The following is a 23,707-nucleotide window of genomic DNA, read 5'->3' as shown; positions in this document are numbered from 1 at the left end:
GGGGAGGCATCAAATGTCTAATCTCCTGAAATACGTAGCACATGTGGGCTAAAATAGGATTTCTGTAAGACAGTCCCACTCCATTTCTAAAAGGTGGCCTGTTACACCCACAGTCTACTGGTATGTTTATCAGTGATCATTGCTGCAGTATTTGCTCCCATTGCCTGTCTCTCCTCCCAGGTCCTCCCTAAAGACTTCTGGAGAAGGGTTTTTTCTTATACTCAGGATGGTTTTCAGATAGTTTTCAGCAGAGAGCCCTCTTAGTGCTAAACTGTTTTGAACAGGCAGATCTGAAAATTTATCAAGCATCAGTAACTCTCTGGGAATTATCTACTAAGAACTGATTTAACAGAGAGAAGATTGGCTCTAGTCACAGACAATAGGAGGTCTGAGGAAGGAAAACTCTTTAGGGATCTTAGATTTTGTCCATGATAATTTCATTACACAGGGACAGAGTAGTTTGACTCTTTGCAGCTCCTCCACAATCTTAACAAAATCCTGGGAAGGTCTCCTGAAAACCAGGCCCGCGTGCATGTGAGTTTCCTGCTCCAAAGTCTCCCAGGCCTTCTGCAGACCCTGGTTTCTCTGGCATGAGATAACTCTGCATTAAATGCAAGCCCAGGAAACATATCTCATAATTCTTTACATGGCTGGAAGGAGAACAACAGACTTGTCACAGCTGAGCCTACACCTTCTCTAAACCATTCAGGCTCCAGAAAGTGAGGAACAAACCAGAAAGGTTAACTGCCTTTCTCAATGAAATGAGGAACCAGTTTTTAGGCTATGACTGCCTCAGAGGGGACAGTTGTGCAACTGTCATTCTGTGCATGGAAGGAACACTGCTTCAAAACCTCTGCAGACAGCATGGAGAAGGCCCATGTCCTACCTCCCCTCCTTGCAGATCCTGCTTGATCCTAATGGTTGATCCTTGCTCTGTGCTTTTGAGCAAGTATATCCCATCCTCCACCCAAGAGATGGGAGGCTACTGTACCCTAGAATAAAACAAAAAATGTTGTAGTCAGCCCCCTTGTACAGAACCCAACCTGCTCCTTTAGTTGCAGTGGGAAACATGTAATTGAATGAGATCCTGGTACATCTGGTGTCACTTGGTGGAAAACAAGAGTTCTGATGTTAGCAGCCTTGACCTCAAATTCCTTTAACTAGCTGCAGGTCATCTCACAGTGCCTTTGACCCATCTTTGTGTCCTGACATCTGAAACTAGCAGTGATCCATGAATTCAGAGAGAAGGCCTGTAACACCTGTATGCAAATTGAATCCTTTGTTGGCTGGAAATGAAAATCTTCCTCTAAGGCTTTCCTCTCTGGAAAAGATCCTGGCCATGTTTTACACATGAACAAGTGCCATGTCGAGCTGATTTGTTATGTGTTCCCCTCAAGCAAGCAAAGAGTTTTAAGCTTATTTGCAAATATATGACTATCAGTATGTTACAGCTGAGCTTTAACATGAGAACAGAAGGAAACTATCCCACTAATGAACAGCACCATGATTTCCCCAGTCAACAGTCAGTGAAAAGACAGAGGCCAATTTTTCTCTATTTGCCATTTTCACATGTTCCTAGTTCTCATTTTACCATATGTACCATTTCAGTAGTATTTGAATATACTTTGAATTAACAATGTGTTGTACATATTACAATGCTGAAATTAAAAGTTATAGGTATGAAAATGTAAAAAGGGGGAAGCTGGGTTAACAGTGCTTCCAACAGAAAAATGAAGACACAGCTTTTTGTTTTCTTGAGAAACAAAGTATGCTTTTTCCTACCATCCTTGTAATTCCTTCTTTAGCCTAATGGATGGTGCCTATTCAATATATGCAAGAAAACTAATACTTAGCACCTTCTATTACACGTTTAGTAACCTTTGGCAAACTCTGGCTTTGTAACATGGACCAATCTCCACTGGAATTAAAGACAAGATCAAGAAAAATGTGCATTGCAGAAGCAGCAGTTATTAATCCTCAGTGCTCTAATTAGCACTTAATCTTTCTAGTCCTGTAAGTAGATACAAAAACAGTGCTGACATAGACACAGACCATAATGTGGAAAGCCCTTCATTAGCAGTGTTAAAAAGATGTACAGAAAAAAAAACACTGCTCTGTTACTTTACACCTCTCAATTTGTTTCTTGGCACTTGTGACTCAAAGAAAAGAAAAAGTTGCACATGCCAAAATCCCCTCCTCTGTTTTAACCCATGCTACTAATGTACTGGGTCAAAAATTATGCAGCTGAAAATTCTCCTGTTCATCACCTCTCTATCTTCAATTCTATAGCTGAGCTACAGCTTAAGAAGCTGGCCAGTTGTGCCCCTCTATAGACTCTTTTAATTGGCTCATTTCCATAGGAGAGGCCACCTGCCTTGGATAGAGTGTCAGCTGCTTGCCCTCAGACTAACTGGAGAGGGAGCCAAGTGGCTGGGTTGGATACAAGGAGGAGAGTTTGCCACACACCGCATTATTAACCGCCTTGAAGATGAATGGGGATGCACCCCAAGCTGGGTCTTTGTTCACAAGTGTATCTTCACAGCCTGACCCAAGCACCTGGGCAGAGCCCTCCACTGGCAACCCTGGGCCCCCCTTCTCCCTCCCAAGAGCCGCTCCCAAGGTTGTGTAAAGCCATGCTGTATTTATTATAACGACGAATTGTAGATCTCATCTGAAGTACTTGAGAATCCCTCCTTCAAAATCAGTAGTAGCTGGATCCTTTCCAGAGAATTCTTTTGCTCACTCACACACTCTCAAGAGTTACTATGAAAACTGAAGAAAGGATCTGGATGAAGAAACTTTTAATGAAATGGATATGTCAATGAAGTAAAGGTCTCAGCATGAATTCCCACTGGCCCCTATTAATAGAAAATGGAATTCTCTTTTGCTGCAATACAATAGACTGTCTCCACAAATAATGTCACTTTTCAACCAGACCCTGGCTGCCACTTGCCTATCTATCTTATTTTAAATAAACTTAGCATAAATTCACTCTAAGCCACAATTAATTTAGATGTATGTCCTAGCCTTAAGCCTCCAAAACAGTGCTTGCTCTTCCTGCAAGTTAATGCCCTACTTAAGGCCCACAGGAATTGGGAATATAGTAATTCTTTTTCCAAAATGTGTTGTGCTCGAGCCATGAAGCTTCACACATATTTTAAGTCTATAATTGCATGTTTTTGCTGTGCATACTCTTTTCTTTTTTTTCCTCACCCTGCTTGCCTTGTAAAGTTTGCCACATCAGAGCTCAAAATGGGTCCAGCTCCTCTAAGTTTGGCGCAAGCAGATCCCTGCGCTTACAAATAGCCCCACTGATCTCAGTAGCAGCTGCTGGATTTTGAGGACTTTTTCAGGTCTCACTACTTGGTTTAGAGCTGAACTTTTCTAAAGGTCTGGCCTGAACTGTGGAGCTGGAGAATTCTTGAAATTTTAGCCCTTAATCATGGTTGTTTCATATTTTGTTTCTCATCATCTCCACCCAGATGTTCAGGTCTTACTCTCCCTCTCCTACACACCAGTTACTCAGCAATGGCATGCTCAAAACAACCACTCATCTGCTATGAAACAGAGAAAGCACTGAAGATTTTGCCTGTGACTGTGTGAAGAACTCTCTATGCGCTGATGCTGCATCACAGATAACGTGCAGGTTGAAAACACAGCTCAACCCAGCCTTCCAGAGTGGAGTCTCAAAATTGCCTTGACCTGTTGTTTTCACAAATGAAAGCTGGAGGACACATACATTGTGATGGGATGACTTTGGTCACCCACACAGCCCCTCTCTCATTCCTCCTGAACAGGATGGGAGAGAAAATAAGATTATCAAGCTCATGTGTTGAAATAAGGACAGGGAGATTACTTACAGTTACTACCATGGGCAAAACAGACACAGCTCAGGGAAAATATTTATTGCCAATTAAAATAGATTTGGATGATCAGAAACAAAGACAAAATTGAAATAACACCTTTCCCCCACTCCTTTTCCCTGGGCTCAACTTCACTCCTTCATTCCCAGCTCCCCTACTTTCCCTCCGCCCCGAGCAGCACAGGGAGACCGGGATGAGGGGTTGTGGTCAGTCCATAACATCTCCTCTCTGCTGCTCCTTCCACCTCATACTTTTCCCCTCTTTCAGCATGGGTCCTCCCCATGGGCTGCAGTCCTTCAGGATAAACCTTCAGGAAACGTCCACATGCTCCAGTGTGGAGTCCTCCGTGGGCTACAGTGTGGATATCTGCTCTGGCATGATCCTCCCTGTGGGCTGCAGGGAAATACCTGCTCTACAGTGATCTCTCCACAGGCTGCAAGGGAATCTCTGCCCTGGCCCCTGGAGCACCTCTCTTCTCCTGCTTCTTCTCTCACCTTGGTGCTCATAGGGCTGTTTCTCACACTTTCTGCTCACTCCTCTCTACCATGTGGTGTTTTGCCCTTTCTTAAATACGTTTTCAGCAGCATGGCTGATGGGCTCAGCTGTGTCCTGTGGTGGGTTTGCTATGGAACTGGCTGTGTCCGGCATGGAGCAGCCCCTGCAGCACTCCCCTGCTACCAAAAACCTTGCCACCTACACCCAAAACATGCACATATTTAGAAAAATTGGTAGCTTAGTAGCCAAAATTCAGATGTTTCTTGTATGATATGCCTGGGATCAAGTCTTTGCTTTGCCTAATTGGTGAATGCTCTAACCAGTAACATGTTGGGTGATCTGGGATGAGTTATTTGTTGGACCAGGCAACACAAGCGTAGCATTTGATATTCTAGCTGAATGTTCATTGTCATCATGACATAGGACTGATCTGTCTCTGGATATCTAGAGCAGCCATCCTGTCTTACCTTGGTATTTATGGATCTGAGACAACAGTTTAAAGTTACTGGCTAATTGGGGTCCCTCTTGTGTTTTCTGGCAATAGAAAATCTGGTGATAGATTCCTTGCTTTGGAGGAGATCCACTGCTGAGGATGCTGAGAAGTGGTAGATGCTTGCCTAGACCAGAGGTAGGAGCTTGTTTCTGGTCAGGTCAGCTACACAGGCTATATATTTCTGGCGGTGATCCCAGAGAATGTTCCATGCTGCCTGTGCCAAATGGTATGGATTGGCTTATCTCACCTCCCACATTAAAACCTCAGAATCTCTTGGAGCAGTCAGTTATACCCACGTTGCTTCTTGTCAGGCTCACAGTATACTGTGGTAACTATCCCATCATCTTATACAATGAGACAGCACAAACTCTTCATGTATGCATTTCACAGACTTCTTACCTGTGAGTGTGAGACATGCCGAGATTCACCTGGAGGGATGATTGAGGCCAAGAAGCCTGAACCCAACACAGCCTTGTGAGGCAGGATATGGACTGTAGCCTAGACTGTCCTTCAGTCTGTGCCCAAGTTTCCAGGCCAATGGAACTACTTGATTTGGTCCAGATGTGAACTGGGCTTGATATAACATTCTTACAGTTCAGACTGATCAGGAATAAGGATCTCTTCTTGTCTGCATTTTACTTTTGGCTAGATTGGGTAATGTGGAAAGCTTGGATTCAGGACTGTGGATTTCCAAACAGGCAGGATTCCTAGGAGTTAGGCACTGAAGTGTTTGCATACATTTTAAGGATGTGAGAGTTGCTAAGTAAGCTAAGATACAATAAATTTACATCTGCATCTCAGTTATGTAGTCATGAAAAGGTGTCCAGTGAACAAAGTGAGCTTCCATTTTCAAGAAGGCCTTGGACAGAGTTAAGGTTGAGTGTGCAGGCACGAGTGCACTGCTGATACTGTATGCTTGGGAGACATCTGTCCTGTGATTCCCAGGTTATAACATTATGAAGGCAGAAAATGAACAGAAGACGAATCTGGTCTCCCTTTTCTCTTTTTGTCTCTCTAGTCTATGGACTGAACTGTGTTTAAAAGTTATAGAAATATTTATGTAGTTATTTATATAGGTATATAGGTTATATACCTATAGGTATAGCTATAGATACAATGTTTAGATAACATATTATCTATCTGTTTTATATCTATAGATCTACAGATACTTGTAGATACATATACAAAGCTGACCACTACAAGATCTCACCATCTGGCAAGTGATAGCTTTGGGGACAGAGCAATGGGGTGAATGTCAGGAGTCTTATCTTTGTTACAATCTACATGTGTAATTTGGATCAAATCACAAACTGAGTTACGGTCACTGCAGAGACATAGGTATATCTCTTCATTTACCCATAGTGGAGACCACTAACAGTTTAAACATGAGCTAAGTGAACTCATAGCAGCCAAATTTACCAGGATTTTTAGCTGTCACAGAGCTACCTGATTGGCAGCATGACTGTTGCTAGTACCCAAGCTAACTAGTTACATACTTGTTGAGATACTTCAATATTTCACTGTAATCACATTGCTCTACCCTGAGGGGCCTAGCCTATTTGTGTAGACTTTCTACGATCAAAAGAGTGAGACAGACCCTTCCAGAAGGCAATTTACCCTACCTATTGTATTTGTCATAACACTGAAAGAATTACCTTCTATTTGTGCCTTTTTTCATTGCCTACAGGACTTAGCCAATACCTTTCAGTTATAAGCTTCATTTTTAGATGGTTGAGTTTAGATGAGAGAATTCTCACCATTTTGTGATGGGAATATGGGCAAATGCATTATACAGTGTTTTGTTGTCAACCCCTGAAACATTTTTATGTTTCTATTTTTACTATTATTATTGCTATTTCTTTTCTTCAGCTCCTTCATCTCTTAGCTATTCTCCTTTGAAGTTGCTTGTTGTGCCTGTGTGAAAGCAAAGTGAAAAAGCAGGCATCTTATTTTCCTCTGAAACCTATGTAATTGAGGACAGCACTTCTACAGCTGATATTTAAAGGCAAGAGGACAGTGGAAAAATAGAAAAATTACTTTGCTATTTTGTTTCTTCAATTAAATAGTGTTCTCTTACTAGTCAGAATACTTTATTGTGTAGACTCAATACTACACTTTGTTCTAACATTGATTTTGATCCACCAAACTAATTTTTGTATTGTATAGTTGCTCAAATGCGTGTTTCTGTCACATTTAGCTCAAGGCGTATGCCTTACAGTAAAGGTAGAACTACAGCCCATTGAATTCTTTGCACCAAAGAGCACTGAGCATCAAGCAGATACAGATTTAAATCTAAAATTTATAGCACTATGACTACAAAATGGACAACATCACAAGTCTGTCTGCTGAGGTGCAGGATGGGGAATATACACTTCTGTCCAGCCTTTCCCCGCTTTCAACCATATCGCATAGGTTGTGGGACTGTTCATTTGACGCATGATATTTCTTGTATCAGAGTGTCTTGACGAAGTATGAAAAATGAATACCCAACCCTTATGTATTAGCTATGCAGTGAGTATGTTTTCAGACCTAATTACTGAATTAGTTAGTACTAGTTTACAGTTATCCTTAATAAGTCTGGATTAGGAATGGTTAGTAAAAGTAACTTTTCTGTTTCACAGTTCATCGGCTTGAGATAATTTGGTAACAAAGGCTCATGTTGCAATCAGGGAAAGGACTCCCACTGACTTCAATGGGACCTGGACTGGGACCAAAATTAAGTGCTTGCCATGAGTCTAAATAGCTGACATTGTCACTGACTCATCATGTGAAGCCCTTCAGTACATTGTAGAATCATTTTATTTGGATTTGATTAAACATAAAAGTATTTTGCAAGGCTTTCCAGCTTTGAAAAACAAAGTAATTTACATAAGAGCTAAACAACCACATAGCTATCCTCTTTTACCCTGGTTAGTAGGCTTAATCCTGGGAATATTTATGCATGGTCTGTGCTCATGATTAGTCCCCTGGCATATTGGGTTGTCTGACATTAGGCATGTATGTGTTTGCAGGAGGAGGTCTGGTGCTGTAACAGTCGTTTGTTGTATCCTGCTTTGCTGATAGACTGCAAGCTCTGAAGAGCAGGCAATATAATTGTATATCATACTTATCAGTATGGGATGTAGAAGACGTGCTGTAAATAAATACCGATCATTTAAAATGTTTTTATATATATACGTTTTGAGGGAAAATATTCTTCTTTCCTATATTCCAGGTCAATTCACTTTGTCAGCTGCTAAAAATGTGCCTTTTATTATTAACACCTTTTATCAATCCAATGAACAATAGAAACAGCAATTCTGCTCCAAGACCGGCCACATCTTGCAATAATTTATAAATGCACATATTAAAAATAATACACTTACTCCAGCTTTTTCAAAATGTCCCAGGCTGAGCAAATGCTTTTGTATTATTATTAGTTTTGACAAACCTGATTGTGTGCTGGCCGTTGTTAAAGGGTTCTATCTGCCTCCAAACACAGTGAGAGACAAAGAATTTTTAATGAATTTAATTAAAACTTTATGTGTTTTATGGTGTTCACCTCCAGCTGGTATGCCATTCTTCTCCGGTGAATGAAATTTCCTCTAATGCATAATGATGTGTTTTATATGAGGGATGTTTGAACACCCTTCCTAGTAGCCCTGAGGTAGTTTCCATGGTATGACACAGTGGTGAAGTATTTAAAAGCAGATCTCTTAAACTTAAGTGCATTATGTATATGGTTAAATGCATGTGCGTGAATGCATAGATATGAATCTTAAAATTAAGTTTAAGAATATTTTTTTTCCCAGAAACAATCCTTATGGACTAGTGTTTATGATCTGTGATGCTGAGCATTTGTCTGTACAAATTGCACATTGACATGAAGGGATCTTGTTATTTAACTGCTTATGTTGGAGTAGGAAGTTGAATAATCTGGTCTTCTTTGGTTAACACACTGAAAACTGACATCTGTACCAGGCACAAGGTCCCGATATTGATGGGCACTCCTAGCGCTGCTGTAATAAAAATGAACAATAACATGCAGATAGTCCTATTAGCAAATGTTTCAGTGCATTTTATGAGACATGCTGAGACACTGCAACAAGCTGGGTTGTTCCCATGGCTGGTTAGAGTTACTGGTGGAATTCTAGTCCTCTGAATCTCTCATGCTGGTGGGGCTTTTGTGCAGGGTCTCTAAAAAGGGCAACAGCCTGTCTGCCTTCCCTGTAAGCTGTGTTCAGTCAATATTTCTTCTGTCGAGAAACAAGATCTTGCTAAAAGAGGTAAGCTGTTGATTTGTTTTAAGCACTTGCTTTTCAAAATCTTGAGTCTGGGTGCGGCCAAACTGAAATACAGAGCTGTCTTTTTGTGGTTCTTTGGATGCTGAGATCTCAGTTGTGCAAGAATCTTGAACAAGTTCTCCAGGGAGGAATGAATGAAGCAAAATGTCTTGGACCAAAGGAACAGGACTGAAGAAGAACTCACATATCTACAGGGAGTAGCATGATCCCTGGAGAAGTCTCGGTAATGGAGTCTATAAACTTTCAGTGGTTTTGCAGAGACCGGAAAAACTTAGATGAATGTTGAAAGCCATCCTCATAAATGATTCCTCTTGTTCTAATGGTTGTGAGGAATTGGATAGGAAACTGGTTACAAAATCATCATGTGCCAGCATCACCCTTTTATATCACTGACCAACTCATTGAGGTGGGGAGAACCCTTTATATAGCCTCATTGGAAGGTGTCTAAGAGGAGAGGCTTTCCGGGAGGTGAACCTTCAGTGTATCAGATGGAAAACCAATAATCAGTGGTTATCTGGAGATAAGACCTTTTTCTTGGGGGGAGGGTTTTCAGTTTTTGAATCCACTTATGAACTTTAACACAATTTTCCAAGGTTATCCAATAGTAATAACAACAGTAAATCACCACATGTGTGGTTCCCCAACTGATGAAGAAACAAAATTATACAGGAGAGGATCAGTCATAAGCTAAATCAGAAAAGGTCTTTGGAGAAAATACTGAAAAAGATTACATTTGGCACTTGGTAGAATGACAAAGAGTTGAAGAGATGCAGGAGCATCATAAGCTAAAGAATAACTCCTGACAATAGGGATGGACAGGAAATCAAGATGAACAGAACAAGCAGGAGGATGAATAATAGATTGTAAAGAATGAAGAAATAATGAAGAGGAAGTCATGAAAACCACAAAGACATATTTGTATTTTCCTAAGAACTTAAGAGGATGCTCCTGGAGGTGGCAGAGGGAAAGGATGTGAGGAGCTGACATCCTGCACTGGAAGAAGTCTGACCACAGATTAATGAGTCATCTTGTTGCACTGCTCCTGATTCCAGATGCTTTGATTGCAGCCTCCACTGCAGTTTTGCTCTTTAGAGTAAATGAGAAATAAACTTGGTCTGATTGGCTGCAGTGTACCCTTCAGAGAAGGTAAGGCTTCTATCAGTCAACACAGAGAGCTCTTGGATTAAATGTGCCAGCAGCTGCGTGTCTGGTGATGTTCTGTCTTTGAGGGTCTGTTGTCAGCTGGTAGACTAGATATTGCACAGTGTAAATCAGAACAACCCTGATTTAGGCTGGGAGTGAAGGTGGCAGTCTCAGAACTGCCACCCTGTGCATCCTGGCATGGGAAGTTTGTCTCTGGAGGTGGGCAGAGCCAGATGGAGGGAAGATCCACACATCTATAAGGTCATAATTTCATCATGCAACATGGGGGTGTGCACTTCACTAAGCAGTATCAGTCAGGACATTAAAGGCTCTATAACTCACCTCCTGGTAGATCAGTGCTGCTCTTCACCTTTGGTTAATGTTGTCAAGTGGTCAGGCTTTGAGGCTCCTGTCCATATTCCTCTGGTGTCCAGCTCTAAAACAACATTATGTTTAACTAGTACCCTTTGTTCCTGGAGTTACTTTTGTTGAGCAGTGTTAGGAACAAAGTAAAAGAAACCTGAGAAGGACTAAGGCTTAGGACTACAAGGGTTGACTTTCAGCTGCCTATGTCCATGGTGCATTGCTAGTATTTCATCAACCTGTGGACAGTGACAGTCTTGATAATGGACCAGTGGGTGCATTGCAGGCATAAGCAGAAAGGCAGGGCCATAAGAAAGTGTTGTGGAGTCCAGGTGTTTATTGTAGTCTTACTGTTAAAAGAAGAGAGAGAAGAAATCAAGCAGGAAAGAAGTAAAACCACTGAAACCAAAGATTTATTTCCATGGTTGTAGATACTTGGCATAAAGTGGCAAATTAACAAAGGAGAAAGATGCATGAAAGTCTGATTTATAGCAGTTTTATGAAACTGCCACAGCAACACTGAGGACTGAAGAATGAGCTTAGCTTGAAAAGGGGGAGCTTTCTGAGTTCAGCTGAAGGACAAAATACAACCCAGCCTGCCACAATCCTCGTGCAGAACAAGGGTGTTGTATAAAATGCTGCTGCTAAGAACATTGTGGTAAGTAGTCAAGGTGCAGCCAAGGTCCACATCCAAGGATGTGCCATAGGAGACATTTGTCCTTCAAGGTACACTTCTAAGTGACCTGAGTATGAAACTTCCTAGATGATTTGGGCCAATGCTGAATTTTGGAAGCAAATCTGTACACGTATGTTCATAGTAACTGTTGGCAGGACAATAGTGGGAAACAAAAACAGGAAATTTGGGAAACAAAACCAGGAAACTCTGCCCTGGTGAGGCCGCATCTGGAGTATTGTGTCCAGTTCTGGGCCCCTCAGTTCAAGAAGGACAGGGAACTGCTAGAGAGAGTCCAGCGCAGAGCCACGAAGATGATTAAGGGAGTGGAACATCTCCCTTATGAGGAGAGGCTGAGGGAGCTGGGTCTCTTTAGCTTGGAGAAGAGGAGACTGAGGGGTGACCTCATTAATGTTTATAAATATGTAAAGGGCAAGTGTCATGAGGATGGAGCCAGGCTCTTCTCAGTGACATCCCTTGACAGGACAAGGGGCAATGGGTGCAAGCTGGAACACAGGAGGTTCCACTTAAATATGAGGAAAAACTTCTTTACAGTGAGGGTAACTGAACACTGGAACAGGCTGCCCAGAGAGGTTGTGGAGTCTCCTTCTCTGGAGACATTCAAAACCCGCCTGGACGCGTTCCTGTGTGATATGGTCTAGGCAATCCTGCCCCGGCAGGGGAATTGGACTAGATGATCTTTCGAGGTCCCTTCCAATCCCTAACATTCTGTGATTCTGTGATTCTGTGTGATTCTGTGATTCTGTGAAATCTGTGCTGCTCACTCTTTCACCTATTTTAGGGACTTATTGAAGCGCAAGGTGATTTAGTGCTAGCGCGGTCATTGGGAGGCATTTTACATACCATTTCTTTTCCTTTGCTTACTTTAAAAGTGTCTTAGGACTTAGCCCTATTCTTTAAAGATTAGTTTCTCACACTCTTCTAAGCTTAGTCACTGCCATATATGTTGTTGCAGGGCAGCAGCATGCAATGAGAGTTAAGTGATTTTTGATGTGTTATTTCATAGCTTTGCAGTTGAAATATTGCACGATCATTGGAAAAGATATATATCTGCATGTACATAGATGGACATGTCATTTTAGGGTTAAATAGGGTAATTTTGCTGAAAAATATGGATAATTAGTAAGATATGTTATAGATAGCCTTTAAGTATTCTTGGATTGGAATCACTGATTCTATCAGAATATAAAGAGAATCTTATAAAGAGAAAAATAATAGAAATAACAGACTTACAAAAATAATGGACATTTAAGAAGTCTGCCTATATTTTTCTTTGTCTCTGGCTTCAGGCCAGATTGTCCACGTGTGGAATGTCCTTAAAAGCATAAGGTAATTATACCATATTTTCTTCAGAAGAAATATGAGATTTGGCTCCTGTATCTTCCTTAAATGCTTGAAAATCCCTGGATCAAAGCCCACAGAATCTCTCCTGAGGAGAGATTTGAATGGGGATAATTATGCAGGAAACTATGAGCACTTTTATGTTTTAGCTTCATTTACTATCTAAGTAGAAGTTAAAATGAAATAAAAAGATGTATCATGTCTTATCTTGACAGTTTTTTTTCTTTGTTTTGGAATCCAATATTCATACTGTCTCCAAAGATGTAATGAAAAATTCTATGTAGAATTAGTTTAAATCTTTCCTCCAGTATTCTTTTTATTGAAAAATATTCTCTGTGAAGAGCAAAACTTTATACAAAGCTTGCCAGAATTGTCAAAATGCCACACTTTTTGCTGACGTTTGCTAAATCTGCATAAATATTTCAGTCACTTTTGGTTGGGTATTTTTTTCTGCAGTTTAGAAAATACTGTCCTATCTGTGTCCATGTGATTAGCAAAACTCATGAGCACCTCCTTTTCTGAGGGCAAATTTTTCTCTCCTAAACTTACCCACCCATCTGAAAAACAGTGTCTTCAGCTCTGAGCCCTTTGACACTCTTGGTCATTTCAGTGAAGGGACAGCAGGAGCTGCTCAGGCCAGGAAGCTGTGTAGCAGAGGATGTAATTCAGTTGTGGAGGACATAAATCAGTTATCCATTTAGGTTATGAGTCAATCACTGTTTTGGCAGTTCAACACACTTGTTTGGTCACTCTGCGTTGAATGGCACTTGCCACATCCGCCTAACCTTCTGTAGGTGTGTGTCATGTAGCCAGCGATAGCCATTCCCTTCTTGGACTCTACGGCAGAAATAGCCGCTGAAGCCAATTACAAAATCTTCATTGACAAAAGTGAGATCAAAGATTTATGCTAGGGATCTAAATCCCCTGTTTAGCTGGGCTGCTTTACAGCGTTGTGTCATACTATACATTTATATTAACTTTAATGTGGTCTCCAGTCCAAGTGCTGTATAAAACAGCTTCAGTGTACCTGAAAGTGAGGGCAGAACAATTTGCATCCATTTGAATGATTTGCCCTGAAGTGGTCGCCATTTAAACCATAATGCCAAAGGAGGAAAATCAGCAACTTAGCCTGAGACCTTCTCCCCCTGCCCAACCCAGTCCCACCATCCCATTCCCAGGCTAACTTAATTAAGTTCTGCCATAAGAAATCTAGCCCAGAATTCATTCACATTTGACGTGGTGCTGCACAGGGAACATGGAAAAGCACCTAGCCCTATAACTGAAGGAAGCTGTTCAGTAGACTCTGAGTCTGCACCGTACAGTAAGAACTTAGTATCAAACAACTCTTCAGGCTTCCTCCCCCTGCACCACTGATTCATCTCAGTGGTCACCATTTACAACATGGATTAATGAAAAAAAGGCAACATGTGTAAAATGATTAAAGTGCTGATGGTTCTGTAGCCTAAGGCTGATTCAGGAAATTATGGTCTCTTTGCCTTGCTGCTGGGATCTCCTGCCGTATTGAGGTAGATGTGCATGGGCTTCATATCATTAGTCAGTTGTGTGTTCTGGAGTTGTTATAAATATGCTTGTTTTGGGTCAGGATTTAAAAAAAAAAGCGGTCGCTCTGATTTGTTGTAATGACGGTGTGCTGTCTGCACTGTGTCATTTTCTTTACCCTTGTAGTGGGATAGCATACAATCAGGGACTGATGTCAGCCTGTAAAATTTTGGTGTAAAATCTTGGTCGCACCAAAATACCATACTTCTTAACAAAGCTGGCAGACGTGTCCTTTGGCAGCAGCTGCTTGCCATGTGATTTAAAACTTCCTGTCACTATAATTGATGTGTTTTTATTCTTTCCACTTCCTGAAGCCTGATCAGAATTAAAATTGCTGTTGGAATTTCCTGTCAAAGCAACTCATTTATTCGCTGAGCGGTGCACTGACAGTACTTTGATTGGACATTGCCTTCAGCTATTCTCGGGCAGAGAGATTGCTGTGAATTATGCTCCTTGCCCAGGTTTGACTTCCCTGCATGCCACATCTGCAAATATATACAGATTGTCCATCATGTGTTAACCTTGTCCTAATGAAAACTCCACATGTAAAATGTTAATGATTTGAATATCAACCTTGGCCACCTGCTGGGGCCCCGGCTTTTGTGTTTATTTAGGAAACCCCACAGAGTTTTTCAACTGATTGTCTCACCATAACTTTCGTGTCACCTACCAAAAAGGGCTCTGCTATATTTCTACACTGAGGAGAATTTACGCCCTTTTTCAGCTTTCCTTTAAAAAAGCTAATGTTTGTGTGTTTTTTTCCTTTAACTTTCTGCTTCAGTATGCTATCTGCATTCCTTCCCAGAGGTGGCTGTGTTTTGCTGCCATGTGACTGTCCTCAGCTGTTACTGCAGAGAGATTGTCCAGTGCTTTGGGATCATTCAGGGTGAAAGATGCTGTATAGATGCAAGTCATTATTATTTGCAGCGTGAGTGCAATGAGGTGGTAATTCTGCCCGTTAGGAAAATGAGCCATTAAATTCACTGATGGATGAATCATTCCATTGCCCCATTTGTAACTTCGTTTTCCTGTTAGAGCTGCTTAGAGAATTACAGGTTATTTTGGGAAGCTGAATAATGGATAAGTATTGGATTGTTCTGCAGTTATAACTGACACAAAGTCATTGTCAGCTCAGAGTAGAATAGATATAATGATACTTACTTAACTGCCTTTGTAAAGTGTTTTGGTAACCTAGGTTGAAAGGTACTTACAACCCTGCAAGTATTACTATTATTATTAGGGGCAATATGTTATTTTTGAAGTTTTAACCTACATTATTTTGAGGATGTAATGGGAGTCTAAGTATTCACGTGCAGTCTCCTTTCCGTGGCCAAATAGGTGCCAAGTACTCTTCCAACATTTTAAGGAAGTGACCATGACTATTTTGGCTGGTAGTGGTGGTACAAGATCATAAGTCTCTGTATGTGATTTGCACTCTACCTGCAGCTAATGGAAACAGCTCCCACTAGACACTAGTTGGTGGTGTAAGCTACTGTTGGTTATTTGTAAAATCTACCATTTTTCCTACATTAAAAAAAAAAACAAAGATTTTTTTTTTCAAAATATTTGCCCTAAGAACATACTTGCCTTATATTCATTGTATTTTCTTTGTGGTCAGGAACTCGGACTTTTTACCCAACACAGAGGCAAGTAAACAGCATGCTCCCTTCAAGCCTCTGCAGTGCCTACAGGAATAGAGCAGTGTCCCTGGGCCTTCCAGGTGAAGAAGTAGAAATGGGGATGCAGGTGTTTCATGGAGATGGGAGAATACGGCTGCGATGTAGGAGCTGTGGGAGGGAGTGGGTTACCGGGGAACAGATGTTCAGGGACGGACAGTGGGGAAGCAAAGGAATGGCTTTGCTTTAAAGATCAGTGCCTATCTCCACCCCGCAGACAATGTGTCAGGTCTCATCCGGATTCAGGGTCACTTTGTGTTTAGATAAACTTGTTAAGTAGGAGAATATGCTGAATAATGTATTTGAAAGAAGCTGCCAAAAAGAAAGGTACAAAGTTAGTAACAGAAATGTCCAACTGTGGGAGGCAGGAGCATTAACAGGACTGTGAGGTTTCACTGACCAAATGATACAGTCAGAAAACTGGAAAATTTGCATTTTACTGAAGGAAAGCAAAAGTAAAATCCTATTTGGAAAATAAAATGGCTCCTACTCTGAGGGTCAGAGCCTAATGATTGCTAATGATTCATTTTAGCACAGGATTTAAGGAAGACTCAAGCTGTTCAAAGGTTGGTCTTTTGGGCAGGGCTGGATAGAGGAACCCTCTCACTAAAAGGAGGATTACAGAGGTCTGCATGCATGCATCGTGAGACATGGCAGCAGGCGCTCCACTGGCCAGTCCTTAATGGAGGAGATAAAGCCAGGACATCTGATTAAGGCAGAGGGAAACATCACATTTAAAGAGTTTCTGTAGGTCACTCACTCACCCTAAGGAGACACCAATTTCTGTTTGAAAAGCTGTAGAGATGAGGCTGCGCATTGCAACATATTCGACAAAAGAGGTTCAAAGCGAGTTCCTGGCTCTGGGCTGGACTCCTGCCTGTGATGCATGGTGAGGGGGGAGCACGGGCAGGCTTCTGAAAAGGAGGGGAAAGGATAGTCCAAGTGAGCTCTGTTCTCCTGATGTGGGTTGTGTTGTTTTTTTTTTTTCAGGAGGGGGGCCAGGATAAAGAGTGAAGTATAATAAAAAACACAAACAAATACACTCGGTATGCTGCTTCTTCAGCTGCCACGTCAGCCCGGCTGTAAATGCCCAGTGTAGGAACAAGCCAAACCAACAGTGCTGAAGGCTCCAGGAAAGACATAATGCTGACACAACAGTAACTGAGTTCCCAACTGATTTCAATCACTAGATAAACATCAGTTTCAACCCTAAATGATATTCTCAAGTAATTGTCCAATGCCCAGTTGGGCTGGATCGGTGTTCCTCTGGAACTAGCTCAGGCCAACTTTAACTGCTTGGGAGCGCGTGGCCAAAAGCAGACTTATGTGCTGGAGCCTGAAAAGCCATTAAACAGGCTGTAGTCAAGAGGACAAAATGCCTCATGTGTTTAGTCTAATACACCATGGGACTTGTTTGCTACAGTTACAGTATTAAAGCTGTAATTATAGTCAGTGAACCACAGATGTACTGTAGCCATAGGGTTTGAACAGGGTGTTATTGCAGTAGAAACCACCCCCAGTAGGTTATAAGTTCAGAGGGTCATTTTTCCCTCTCTGTTTAATCAGATACTCAAGCCTACAGACTTCTTGATAATCATCATCAGGTATTTAACATCTCAACCTGTTTTATGCAATCTCCTTGGATTGATTTTAGGGTTTTTTTCCTGTTTCAAAAGAAAGAGTGTGGTTTAATGCTTGCATATGACTTTGTAGTAAGTATTTAGTGTGAAGTGCAAATGGAATCCCATTTTTATGATGTGGTGGTTAGATAGAGGTATGCCACCCTGCTGCAACATTGGGCCACAGTTCTCAGTAAACAACAATGTAGATGCTTTGTACTTGAGTGGAGATTGAAAATCATAGCAGAAAACATGGATTTTGGTGCATGAAGAAACAAAAATAAGCTCTTTGAGACAGTGCAAGTACAGCGTATTTGGAGATGGTATTAAAATAGAACAAAGAGATTTGAGGTTTCTGACTCAGTGCCACTGCATAGTGGCAGTCTGTATGGAAATAGTCTGAACATGAACACATGCCTTTTGCTAGCAGGTATAGGTGTCAAGTCTCAATTTGAAGTGACTGAGGAAAAACGTCAAATTTCATGTTATTTTTGCTCCCTGTGCTTGACAGACAAAATTTCATATTGAACCTAAAAGAGATGATAGCTGAATATTGACTTTCCATTTTAGCAGTGAGCATAACCATTTTTTTTTCTGATTAAGCAGGACTGTAATGGTTACCATGTAGGAAAATACAGGTAATATTAAACTGAAATATGTCTGTCTAGGGATCCATTCATTTCCCCAAAATAGCCAGTTCCTATTTATATATAAATGTCTGTATGTTTATATATATTTAAATGCCCCATTTGCTACACTGGTTTTAGCTTCTTGTTAGCATCAGTTCTTGTTAGCATGATGTTCTGCAGCACAAGGCAGCTGGAAAAGTGAAACATGTGTTCAAGAATTTATGCAGTGTCTTTACTTTCTTTCATTAAGAGAACTAACAATAATAGGTGCATATTATAAGTTAGCAGTGCTAAGCAGTATGTCAGAGCTGTGTCTGACAGACATGTTGTTTACATTCATGTTTTATATTGGTGAAACTGTAGCTTTTTTATCAACCTGACATTTTTCAAATGCAATATTTATATCTCTTCTTCCATACAGAGGAAACTTAGTCATCTAAAAACATGATACGTTTTAAATCCACTTGTCTCCTTTTCAATAAGAAAATATTTCCAATTATTTCCCCAGCAAAATACATAAGTCAGCGTGTTCTGTATTCCAGGCCTTCTATTAATTGATGAGGGGAAAATTTCTCACCTCATACTAACAATAACCCATCTTATTTTAACACGGCTGAAACCTTTTCTGTAAGTATGTACAACCCTCCCTTGTTGCCCTTAGCAGTTTCTTTTGGGCTGTGTGTACCCTCATTTTGTATGTGCTGTCTCTGCCAGTGTCAGTGGGATATGTTCTCATTTTACCATTTCCACAGAGGAATCTCCTTGCCTAAACTGTCTGAACTGTGATCTCTCTGGTCCTCGGAGACAGCTAAAAATGCAAAATCTTTTCTTACATACATATACCCCAGGGACATCATGTGATAATGAGCTCCAAAGTCTAATTACACTTTATGTGAAATGAATATATACGTGGCTTGAAAAGACATCTCTGACACTAAAGTAAATAAATAAACAAATGGTTAATTAATCTGTCTGAATGTCATGTCCTTAAAGAAACACACGTAGCATACAGTACTATCCTATTGTAGTATACAGTCAACAATTCAATATACAGGAGATATTCAGTAACATAAATGCCAGTCTGAATTAAGTCTGAGATCTATCCAGTGTAGTACTTTTATTTTCAACAACATCCAGAACGAGGTATTTTCAGCAACTCAGAGCAGGCAGAGGTGGATAATTCCTCCCTCTTTTCATCACATTCAGAAAAGATCTCTCTTAGTAAATTGAGATTACTTTAAATCCTGAAGCATAAGGTTTCATTTTTGTTCCCATACTCTTCCTTTTAGCATTAACTGTTACAACCCTGGATATTACTACTGTTTCAGTACATACCTACGCTCTCGTAAGACCATAACCCCAGCAACATCCTGTCATAATGAGCTTCAAGGCCCAATTACACCTTATTTGAAAAAAGTATTTCTTCCTTTCAAGTTTAAATTTGCTGCTGTTCAGTTGCACAGACTATTCTCTTGCTCTTGTACAGTGCAAGAGGAATTTCAAACTGCAGCCTAGCAGCTCTGTGTTGTAGACCCTCCAGTACCTGAAACATGCCCTCATTTTCAGCTGCCCCTCCAAATATTATAAGCTTTTCTCATATTCACCAGCGGATCAAATCCACACAGATAAAAGTAGCAAGAGACAAAAACACCGACTTGTAAGGAGAGAAGAATGATGATGATGCCCTGCAGGGAGTGTTCACCAGGTCAGTGATTAGTTAGGAGAAGGTACTCTCATAACCTTTTGCTGGGTGCTCCTGGTAAAGACTTCAAGGGATGATGTGCTTATTGTTACTTGAGCCAGCCCAGCTGCAGCCTGATCATCGAACACAGCATCTGTCTTACCCAGCTCGCTATGGAATCCTTGTTTATGTTAGTTGCTGGGGTTGTCTGTATAGTCAGGGACATCTCTAGAGAGCAGCAACATAAGAATCTAAGGTGGGATCACCTGCCTTCAGAGGATGCCTATTTCAGCCAGTTGACCACATGAAGAGCTCCGATAGCTTGCTTAAACTAGACTAAATTTAGGTAGGAGCAGACTTGCCCCATATCAGCAGGCAGCAACTGTGGAGAACATGGCAGTGGTTGTTGGCCTGCCAACACAATCACGTATCACACATTGCCTGGCAGGCTCCTCAGCAGGCCAAGTGTTTGAAAGATGCTTTGGGAAAGAGAAGGAACATGTCCATGCAAATGACTATTTGCTTACTAATCAATTTCCAGTGGTCAAAGTTTTCTTCCATGTTTAGACGATGCAAGTAATACTAGGCAGCCCCCTGATTACTTATTTCATAGAACTGCAGGTTGTAGCAACATTTCTCTTTTGCTGTGCTTATGTTTCTTCAAGCTTTCAAAAAATACTAGGTCATGAGACAGAAATAAATCCGTGCATTTTTAGACAGTTATTAACACATAATTCTGAATCTATTTTAGAAGAATATGTTTGTGTGTGTTTGATGATGAACTAACATGGTAATTAGATTTCTTCTCTACATTGGTGTGTTTTTTAAAGTCCTAAGGGGGAATTTTGTGACTGTATGTATTCCAGAATTTCACTCAGTGATTACACAAAAAGTTATTTGAACAAATTTGATAAAGAAACAGTAACAGGTACAAGCAATGCAAGGCGCACATAGCTTGTCTCATTTTTGTCTGGTTCAGGCAATCCATTAATTAGAATGGAAAAAAGATAAGCATGCAGAGAAGTTGGTAGCCTGTCACATTATCCTAAAGGAGGTAAGTAAATAAAATGGACCCATGCAATATTATTATTGCACTTAGATAAAGAAGAAGAGAAGGAAATTAGTGAGCAGGAACTAGAAAAAAAAACAGTGTCTTTGGTAGTCATATAGCTTTACAGATTGATTGTCTGTGTTATACCTTTTTGGTTCTGCTTAGGAGAGTGATATTTTTGCACATCTGTTTCTCTGCAGTACTGAACTAAATGCAAAATCTTCCTTTCAACTGCTCCGCACATCTTATTTTACCACGAAGTCACACACTTCTTCTGGATATGAAAAAGACATCAATAAATTAATGAAGCTAATTTTTCTCTAGATGTACAAATCAAACACATTTGATCCTTATCACATTATCCCTATTCTTAATAAACCTTCTGTACTATTTTATCCTGTTTTTTCTGTTGTTAGACCCTCAATCACAAGAGCATTGACTGCTTTTTTATGGAGTTCAGCAGTCAGCTCCTTTGTGTTGCTCATTTAGACCTACGGGATGTACCTTAATTTCAGTAACAGTGAGATGCAGTGTGATTTCAGGAAATGCTTATATAGTCAAATGGCTTTGACACACGTACTTGATATGGCAGAGCTGTTTCTGGCAAGTGGCTCTGCCAACGATCCACACCATCTGACCATTACACTTGGCCTGATAAAAATGAAATATAATTCTTTCTGGTGAGAACATGAAGGGAAAAAGGACCCACAGATGTCACTCACACTACTCAATGCTCTGCTGAATAATGCATGGATGCTAGAGTACCATGGAGATGCAGATTATAGAAGAAAAAATAGAAAGGCAGCACCTGTCCAAGAGGAACGCGGGGTTCTGGATGGCATCCTGCTAGGACTCGGACAGATTTAGAGACACTTAAAACACATCTAATGGGCACTGTGAATTCTATCTTTGTAAATTTAGACTGATTGTAATCACCATATAAAAGGAGAGTCCTTGTGCATCCAACCCTTACTATTATATTTATAAGTGTCTGTTCTGTTAATTGGTGCCATTGGGATGCAGAGAGCCTTACGCCATGCACACTCCCCTGCAGTGAAGGGCTCCGAGAGTCTGGCTCTGGTTAGGTCCCCTTTTCTGGAAAGGAATGCAGAGCTGGGAGAAAGTCGTTTTCTGAGATGAATTGTAGTTGTTTCCAGCCAGAACCTGGCCTTATTTTCTGCCAGTTAAATAAAAACAGCTGAATTATTAGTTTCTGGATATGAATTCCTTTGGCACACTAAAAATCTTAGCTGTCTCAAGCCAACCATTCTTCTGAGCCCATTATGGAGATAGACCAGAGAAGAAGGTACAATAGATTGATGCTGTATCCCTCCCAGTTAGTTCTTTGGGAGATAATATTAGCTAAAGTAATTTAGAACAGCCCTGAGGCTCCTCTAAGCCATGAACCATGCACACTGGTTCCGAGGTTTGGGAAGGAGGGAAGGCATGAGGGTGAGTGAAAGGTATAGGAGCATGGTTTAGGATCTGAGCCAAAGTTACTGCAGTCAGGGGAAGTCTTTCTGTTGACTTCAAAAGGTTTTGAATCAAGCCCTAAGGACAAAGGAATTGAAGTCTGACTGGTTGAATTATAATATCAAAGGGATTTAGCTTTTCTGACGGGTAAATTTCATCCCTCCTTAGCTGTGAGACAGAAAGAAGTGTGTGAAATGTGCCAGCTGCCCCAAAGATGCCGTTCTCCGAAAACTATCTTACCTGTTTTGCTGTGATGCTGTATATGATCATATATGCTTTTGTACACAGTGAAGTAGTTTCATGAAGCAAGCTCTTGTCCTGTTTTCTGGATAAAAGAGCTGAGTACTCTATTCATAGGTGCGATCAATTGAATGTAATCTCTTGTAAACATAGAAAAATAAACTTGAAATTCTGTTGAGAACTTGATAAAGAGGAGTTCAGTTTAGTGCCATTATAAAGAATCAGAGTTTTGTGGAGATGGTATTGATTTGTTTTCATGTAAACTAAAAATTACAGCTGCACATAAGAGCCAGTTTGACTTTCAGTGACCCCAGGGAATTGTCTCTTTCTCTGTAGAATAAAAGCCTGTAAGTCTCTTGCAATCATGTTGTCTCTTTTGTAAACTCTGTAAGAGTTTGGTTATATTTCTTTACTTGCAAGCAAAAAAGGAAAAATCATGTTAAGTGAATTTATACTTAAGAAATAGGTTATTCATAAAAATGTTTCATGTAAATATGAACAAACTTATTTGTAGTATCTGTTTTTTGTGACTTTTTTTTCCTTCTCACTTATTTCTATGTCTTCAGTTAAGAAGTTTCTTTTAATAGAGCTGTAAGTAGTCTGTATATATATAAAGCTTAGTTGGGGAATGAAGATGATACATTCTTTTTGAATTATAGGGAAGTTAGTGTAGAGCTGTGATAAGGAGACAAAGATATCTGTAGTAATGAAATACTACAAATAGTTGCATAAAATGAAAGTTACAGGCTTGTTTCAAACTATTGCAGTACACTAATGACTACTGATAGTTGTTTGTGAAACCAAAGGTTTTGCTTTAGGAGCTGGGATTCTTTTTTTTTTTTTAATGGATTAATTTATTTTAACCTGAAAGAAGAATTCCCTGTATATGACATTCAGGGATGTATGATCTATTGAAGTATGCATGTTGTTTTTTTAACAGTAACATTTTTGGAATGTACTGAATCGGTATATTTTGAAAGTAAAAACATGTTAAACCAATCAGTTACATGAAACTGGATTCTGTGTACCGGGTGCTAACAGCAGAAACCTCACACAACACTGGAGCACCAGTTTAACTGTTTCTTGTGGTCTAACACACAACT

At 40.4% G+C, this 23,707-nt stretch overlaps 1 protein-coding gene across 5 annotated transcripts in view; it reads left to right on the top strand.

Annotated features, from left to right (window-relative positions):
• DYNC1I1 (dynein cytoplasmic 1 intermediate chain 1) overlaps positions 1-23,707 on the top strand; it is a 181,743-nt gene that overhangs the window by 33,662 nt on the left and 124,374 nt on the right. Inside the window, exon 6 of one of the 5 annotated variants that reach the window (XM_068404651.1) lies at positions 20,940-20,963. The exons of the other annotated variants lie outside the window; for them this stretch is intronic. Within the exon in view, the coding sequence (XP_068260752.1) occupies positions 20,940-20,963 (24 nt within the window). The remainder of the gene's footprint in view (positions 1-20,939; positions 20,964-23,707) is intronic. 5 annotated transcript variants of the gene reach the window in all.

This window comes from Nyctibius grandis, chromosome 7 (genome assembly GCF_013368605.1).
Source record: "Nyctibius grandis isolate bNycGra1 chromosome 7, bNycGra1.pri, whole genome shotgun sequence".
NCBI classification, from domain to species: Eukaryota; Metazoa; Chordata; class Aves; order Nyctibiiformes; family Nyctibiidae; genus Nyctibius; species Nyctibius grandis.
This window is presented reverse-complemented; position numbering and strand designations above follow the sequence as displayed.